General features: G+C 38.6%; 1 protein-coding gene across 2 annotated transcripts in view; it reads left to right on the top strand.

Annotated features, from left to right (window-relative positions):
* ccm2 (CCM2 scaffold protein) overlaps positions 1-7,127 on the top strand; it is a 14,597-nt gene that overhangs the window by 5,261 nt on the left and 2,209 nt on the right. Inside the window, exons 1-9 of one of the 2 annotated variants that reach the window (XM_013911220.1) lie at positions 2,137-2,381; positions 3,007-3,180; positions 3,383-3,466; positions 4,322-4,505; positions 4,655-4,791; positions 5,116-5,251; positions 5,457-5,514; positions 5,624-5,750; positions 5,880-6,018. In XM_013911220.1, the coding sequence (XP_013766674.1) occupies positions 2,370-2,381; positions 3,007-3,180; positions 3,383-3,466; positions 4,322-4,505; positions 4,655-4,791; positions 5,116-5,251; positions 5,457-5,514; positions 5,624-5,750; positions 5,880-6,018 (1,051 nt within the window). In that variant the 5' untranslated portion in view covers positions 2,137-2,369. Of the gene's footprint in view, positions 1-2,136; positions 2,382-3,006; positions 3,181-3,382; positions 3,467-4,321; positions 4,506-4,654; positions 4,792-5,115; positions 5,252-5,456; positions 5,515-5,623; positions 5,751-5,879; positions 6,019-7,127 lie in introns of those variants that run through there. The other variant, XM_013911219.1, reaches the window with a different exon arrangement.

The following is a 7,127-nucleotide window of genomic DNA, read 5'->3' as shown; positions in this document are numbered from 1 at the left end:
CCCCCCAAAAAACATTGCAAAACAACATACTGGAAAACAGTTATTCATCACTTGAGTGCTTCAGTACAACCCTTGGGCACATATATACAGGACGTTTCGTGGCTGTAATGATATCACGCTCTCTTAACCGATCAAATCTCGCTGTGGTAGTAGCTTTAAACTCAGTATGACCCCGGTTGATAGAGGGTGCCCAGTCTGGATCGCATTCTAACATTTTGTAGACTGGTTTTCCTACAAAACACAACAAACATTAGCCCGCAAAGCCACAGTGAACAAAGCAGCATAGCGCAACGAATTCAATTCAAATCAATATAAGACTTATTTGTAACCTACATCAACAATTATGTTATGATAAATTAAGTAATAACTACAACACAAGACTTACCTTTGTGGAAATGCTTGGAGCAGACTAACATATGAGCTGGAGTGTTCTGGAACATTATATTTGGTCTTCAAATGGCTGCAATCCAGGCCATCCGTCGGCTCTTTGTTACTTCGGAAACACTGCTTGAACAATTTCTCTTCCATGACGTAATCCGATAAAAACCGATCTTTTTATCCATTGGCTTCCTGTGGCTGTCATTCAACCGGCTATTGCAGTTAATAATACAACAGCTTCTTGCCATTTTTTGTGTTTCTTTTTATTGCTGTGTGACTGTTTTCATGTGAAAGCCTGCGTGCACTAGTACCGCTTGACACTCATTCCCAGAATTCTTTGCGGTTTTACCTCGGAATGACGTCACATTTTCAATCTCTATAATAATAACTAGCCTTGTAATTTAATCTGAGCCTGCACAATATTGTCAAATATGAAACTGAAAATTATATTTTACCTGGAATGTTGTTTCTTGGGTCAGCCTTCTTAATAGGGTTGGGCGATATGTAAAAATTTTCCAACAATCATCAGTCCATTAATGGACGTTGGGCGACATTCGCACATGCGCAGACTTTTTGATGGGCGGAGCAATGTTGCATGGACTGATTTGCATGTTTATAACACAACATGTTGTGGGCGAACTAATTTCCCCCCCAAAAAATTAAGGCTGTCAGTGTTAATGCAGCTCCATTAAAAAGCATTTGGGCACATTCTGAGGCTCGCAGATGAAAAAGCATGTTGCTAAAACAGTGCTATTATTATTATTATTTTCTGTTGACTGCTTCTGTTAGCTCCATCATTATTAGCAAACTTAGTCATGGGCAAATGAATAAATAAATCGCCCTTGTAAAAACGATCGCTGATGGGCTCAGTCTATCGTCAATAGTCGATATATTCGTCCAATTGCCCAACCCTACTTCTTAACCAGTTCTTTAAAGTCCTCCTTTACCAGCATGTAACTGACTCCGTAATAGATTTTTCCTTTAATTACTTATTTCTGCCAGAGACTATGGCAAAAATGCTTAACTTTAATTAGCAAAGACATACATACACTCACATACCTCCATACATACACACACACTCTCACACAGGGTGTGGCTGTCACAGGGACATATGACGAAAAAAACACAACTGTCACTGTCACTGAAATTCTCCAAAAGCAATAAACTAATATAATGAAATTAATGACATTATCTTCTCAGATCACGAGAAAAGATATAGAAATCTGTTTTAAAAAATTCTAGCTACAAATTTGGGAACTACAAATGACTAAAGTAGTCCTTCTGTTGTAGATGGTGTTTGCAAACTTCTAAATGTCTGCTCTTGATTTGCTTTTATTGTTGCAGAGAAAAGTTTTTACTATTTATAATTTGCCTGTTTAATTAAAAAAATGAACATCTGTCTTTAGATTGCCTGCACTTTTCACCTTCTGAAATCTGCACTGTTAACAGCGTTGCAGATGTCATAGCTGTGGTTAGCTGAGGAGAAAGAGACAAAGTTGTCTAATTCTGTGGTTTAGCAGCAGTATGTATAAATGTGCTTTCAGAGTCTTGCAGAGTCCTGTGACTGTGATAGAAACAAGCAATCGCATTGAAGTGTTATTAGTTTTGAGGTAAAAGTGTACCTTTGAATCACATTTACTAAAATTGCATTCAGCATCTGCCAAACAGTTCTCAAAACTACATGACAAGTTTCCTGCAGAGAAGTGTCTAAATATTCAAAGCATCAATACACGTGTCATTGCAGGAAGCTGTGGTTGGTCTCCTTCCTGTTCTTGTGCTTGAGTATAAAGTCAGAGACACTTCCCTTCCTTTGTGGGGAACACACCCCTGACATCTATACCCCGTGTGCTATACTGAGTGTCTCTCGCCAGTTGGCAGCTGTCATTGCATGTGAGTGGAGGCATCAGGTGATCTTTAGTTTAGGCAGTGTCTGAGCATTTGTGGCCAGGCTGCGAGCTTGTTGCATAGGCGTATCCCCAAAGTGCGGGTTCATGGAGAACGAGGTATGATTTTATTATTATTATTTTTACACGCTTTATCTTTTTTATGCTTTTGAAACATTTTCCAAAGTCGGAGTTAGTTATGTTATGTTAAGTAACTGTTTTTGGGTTTCAAACATATACGAGATCAACACTGGTGCGTAATGTTGTACTACCTATATGCAGACAAAGGAATGAAGTGAAATAAACAGACTTAAAAACAAAGATGTTTGAGAGAGAATGCATGCTCCAGTTAGGGAAACCTGAAAAAGGTCATCAAAATCACAAAACGTATCGTTTACATGTGCTTTTGTTAGTATTGTAGCATAACGTATTGCACAACATTGAGGTTTGTAATTCTGTGGTGTCTTATTTTGGAACTAGCAGAACAGTGAGGGGAAATGGGCTCAGCAGAAATTATAGGCCAGGCGAGAAGAACTGTCAACAAAATTTAACGTAGCTTCCCTTTTTCATACTGAACTCGTAATTCCACTTGCAAGTGTTAGATTGTCACACATGTATTTTTTCTTATATGGTCTTATAGGGAATTACTACTTGTATTTACTCAAACTTAAAAGGCGAGTTCAAGTTACTGTTACACAGACTGCTGTCCTCTTACTTCGCTCACCTTTCTTTCTTTATTCAATAGCCTGGTATCTCTCCGTTCAAGCGAGTCTTCCTGAAAGGAGAGAAGGGGAGGGACAAGAAAGCCCAGGAGAAGGCCACAGAGCGCAGGGCCCTACACACCTTCTCACTCTCTCAGCCTGACCACCGCATCGACCCAGACATCCTGCTCAATGACTACATTGAGAAGGAAGTCAAAGTGAGTGTGATAAGGATGTTTTCTTTGAAGCTCTAGTCGTTTTGTTCACTTATATCAGGTTTGGTCTTTTTGGGGGGTTTTTTTTGGGTTTTTTCTTGGGGTTTTTTTTTTGCTTTTAAATAATGATTATTATTTTTTTTAATTTAGATTTTGGTGCAACTTTCTCTAATATGAAGTGTTTTTTTTCCTCTATCATTTTCAGTACTTGGGGCAGCTGACATCAGTTCCAGGATACTTGAACCCATCAAGTAGGACAGAGGTCCTGCAGCTAATTGACAATGCGAGAGTAAGTACCTGAGTAAGAGGATTTATTGGAATCTTTAAATGTGATTACTCCCCCCGTCTCCTGATTTTTCTTTCAAAACTGTTGAAGAGTTATTCCTACATAACTCACATACACTCAGTGGACAATATATTAAGTACACCCTGCAAGAATTGGATTGGACTCCTTTTTGCCTTTTGAACTACTTTTAATTGTTCAAGGCATAGATTCATCAAGGTGCTGGAAACATTCCTCAGAGATTTTGATCCATTTTGACATGACAGCACACAGTTGGTGCATAATGCAAATCTTCTGTGCTCTATTGGACTAAGATCTGGTGATTTTTGGAGGCCATTTAAGTAGAATATGTTACAATATGTTGTGTGTGAATTCTAGCCTCAGTTTCCTGTTCTTAGCTGATATGAGTGGTATCCAATGTGGTCCTCTGCTGTTGTAGCCCAACTTCTTCAAGGTTTGTTGTGCATTCAAAGATGCTCTTCTGCGTACTGTGGTTTTAACACGTGCTTATTTGAGTTACTGTTCCCTTCCAAGAACTCAAAGCAGGCAGAACATTTTCCACTTGACATCAACAAAGCATTTGTCATACAGAGAAGTGCCAGTTTTTAGACCATTCTCTGTAAATCCTAAAGATGGTTGTGTGGAAACATCCCAGTAAGTCAACAGTTTCTGGAAAACTCGGGTTACATTTAGTCACTTATATCGCCTTTCTTCCCCATTCTAATGCTCTGTTTGAACTTCAGCAGGCTTGTCTGCATATCTAACATGAGATGTTTGTGCTAACTGGGTGGTGAATAGTTGTATATCACAAAGTGACAAATGAAAGCATATTTCTTAAATATTTCTCTCCCGGTATTTCAGAAGTCACATCAGTTGGTAGGCCAGCTGACATCAGAGCAGGATGCAGTCGTGAGCTTGTCAGCATACAACATCAAGCTGGTACGGCGAGATGGAGAAGACATCATTTTAAGAGTGCCCATCCATGATATTGCTGCTGTCTCCTACATCAGGGATGACTCATTACACCTTGTAGTGATAAAAACAGGTAAAAACAAAGCTTTTCAGGTTTGACTTTTGCTAAAAGTATTATGGCTATTAAGGATCAGGATTCATGCATAAAAACTGAATAAGTAAAGTTTGGACTATATGTTCATTTTAAATGTGGGTTGTTTTTTTTTGTTTGTTTGTTTTCAGCCCAGGAGTCAGGGGGCTCGCCCTGTCCCAGTTCATGTCCTGATCTCAATAAGTCTCAAACTCGGAGCTCCTTGTCAGAAAGTGGAACTGTGCTTGTTGAAGTCTGCTGTCTGCTTGTGCTGGCAGTTGATAATAAGGTAACCTTTTGCATGTGAGGCAAACTGCAGACTCCTTTTGAAATGCTAGACAGGGTTTAAAGATCTAAATTGAAGTGTTGGCTTCGAGCCACCTGCAGCACTGTTGAACCTGAATGGGAACCAGCAAAAAACCTGTTTTTTTTTTTTGTTTTTTTTAAATCCTGGTAATTTAAAAAGATGAAACAAGTGTATGTTAATCTACAAACTGTAATTTTTTTTTATGAATCATTAATCAATCTCTAAGAGATCATTTTAGTTTTGATGTGTTTTGCATGATAAAAACTGTTTACTAACTGTATTATTCTTTCGTTTTCTTTTTTTTAGGCAGCAGCTGAGGAGTTGTGTCTTTTGCTTAGCCAAGTTTTCCAGATTGTTTACACAGAATCAACCATCGACTTCTTAGACAGAGCCATTTTTGATGGCGCAACTACACCAACCAGACACCTTTCTCAGTACAGTGGTAAAGCAGAAAATTGTTTTCCATATGGACAAAAGTGATGGGAAAATTAACAGACTTTTAAATATTTGGTTTACTTGATAAGAAGCTTAAAAATGTTTTTTATAACATGTAGGTTGGTGCTGTTTTGTAGCTTTTTAAGCTAATGAAATTTAAGATTTTCCATCAATTGTTAGTCTGTTAATATTTCCTTTTGTTAACCTTAAAGATGACTCTTCGAGCAAAGTAGATGTTAAAGACTCTTTTGAAGAGGAACCCAGCCCACTGTGAGTACACAGCTCAGTCCAGCTACAGTGCAGTTCCATTTTTCTTTTCAAAGTTTTGTCACATCTGTGAAAGTTTTGCTCATCATTTAAGTGTGTTGCGGTCTCTCAGTCAGTTCCTGGTTACAGAAGGAAGCTCTCCATCTGCTTCCACTCCTGCATCTCCTCAGACCAAAACTGCAAGCGAAGGCGAGCTGAGCACCACAGCTGCAGAGCTGCTGCAGGACTACATGACCACAGTATGGCTTTCACTTCACTCTTTTCTTTGTACAATTCTATTTGTGAGAATAAGAATATTGAAAGCTATGTTGATACGAAACTGTAATCATTCTTGTTTTTATTTTTTAATTTCCCCCCTCCCTTTCTAGCTGCGGACAAAGCTCTCATCACAGGAGATCCAGCAGTTTGCTACTTTGCTCCATGAATACCGTAACGGTGCCTCCATTCATGAGTTCTGCATTAATTTGCGACAACTTTATGGGGACAGCAGGAAATTTCTTCTGCTCGGTAAGTCCACACTACAACTGAAGATTCAATTATTTTAAACTTCATATCATCAAGTGTAAAGTGTTAGCAGTTAGCTTTTGTACTTTTGCTGAAGTCTTAGTTTGCTATGTGTTATTCTTTTTAGGTGTCTGTGCGATTAATATAGTAGTCACAGTTTATGTAACAGTAGTTACATCCACTGATCTAATTACAGCAATATTTTAAATGGTACATCTTGGAGAAGAGCACAGAAAATATCCTAAAAAGTAAAATACCAACTTCAAGCAACAACATTTTTATGGTACTCTAATATTGATGGTATGAACGTACATATATACTTGTAAAAAGAAAAAAGTAGTTTGTGGTTTTAAGTATCCCCGTTACTGATTTCTCATCTTTTTTTTTTTTTTCTTTTTCATATTTGTCACACTTTGATGTTTCAGATCATCAAACATTTTTAATAGACAAAAATAGCTCTGGTGTAAAAATAACGTCATACCAACAGTCAAACATGGTTGTGTGATGGCCTGGGGCTGCTTTGCTGCTTCAAGACCTCAATGACTTGCAGTAATCGATGGAACCCTCTCTACTAGAAAATCCTGAAGGAGATCACGTGGGTTTTGCAGCAGGACATACCAGAAAAGCTACCTCTGAATGGCTAACCCATGGCTAATTGTCTTAGTTAAAACAATTCTGCAAAGGATCAAGATTCTGAAGTGATGTGAAAGACTTGCCAGTTATCATAAAAGCTTGATTGCAGTTCTTGTTGCCAGAGGTTGCACAACCAGTTATTAGGTTTAAGGGGGAAGTGTGACATGAAAAAAAAGAAATGAGATCTTTAATGGAAGGACTGCCTCCTGTGGGCATGTATCAAGCAGTCACCTGTGTTCACATAGACTGCAAGTATCAGGATTTTCTTTTTTTTCTTTCCACTCCTGGAGGACAGCCTGCAGCTTTGTTGGCTAAGGACAGGGAGCTGCTACATGAATTGAACAAGCACTTATTAGAGTGCTCATCTTAGTACCTGTTTCTGGTGAGATTTTCACCAAGATCAGTCAGATCACAGATGGTGCGCTTATGTAAGGCTACAGCAACACCTCAGACATACACGCCAATAGACTGGTCTCAGG

This window comes from Pundamilia nyererei, unplaced genomic scaffold (genome assembly GCF_000239375.1).
Source record: "Pundamilia nyererei isolate P.nyererei 1_Seehausen unplaced genomic scaffold, PunNye1.0 scaffold00058, whole genome shotgun sequence".
In the NCBI taxonomy this organism is placed as follows: domain Eukaryota; kingdom Metazoa; phylum Chordata; class Actinopteri; order Cichliformes; family Cichlidae; genus Pundamilia; species Pundamilia nyererei.
The sequence above is the reverse complement of the archived record's forward strand: the minus strand, read 5'-3'. Positions and strand labels throughout refer to the sequence as shown.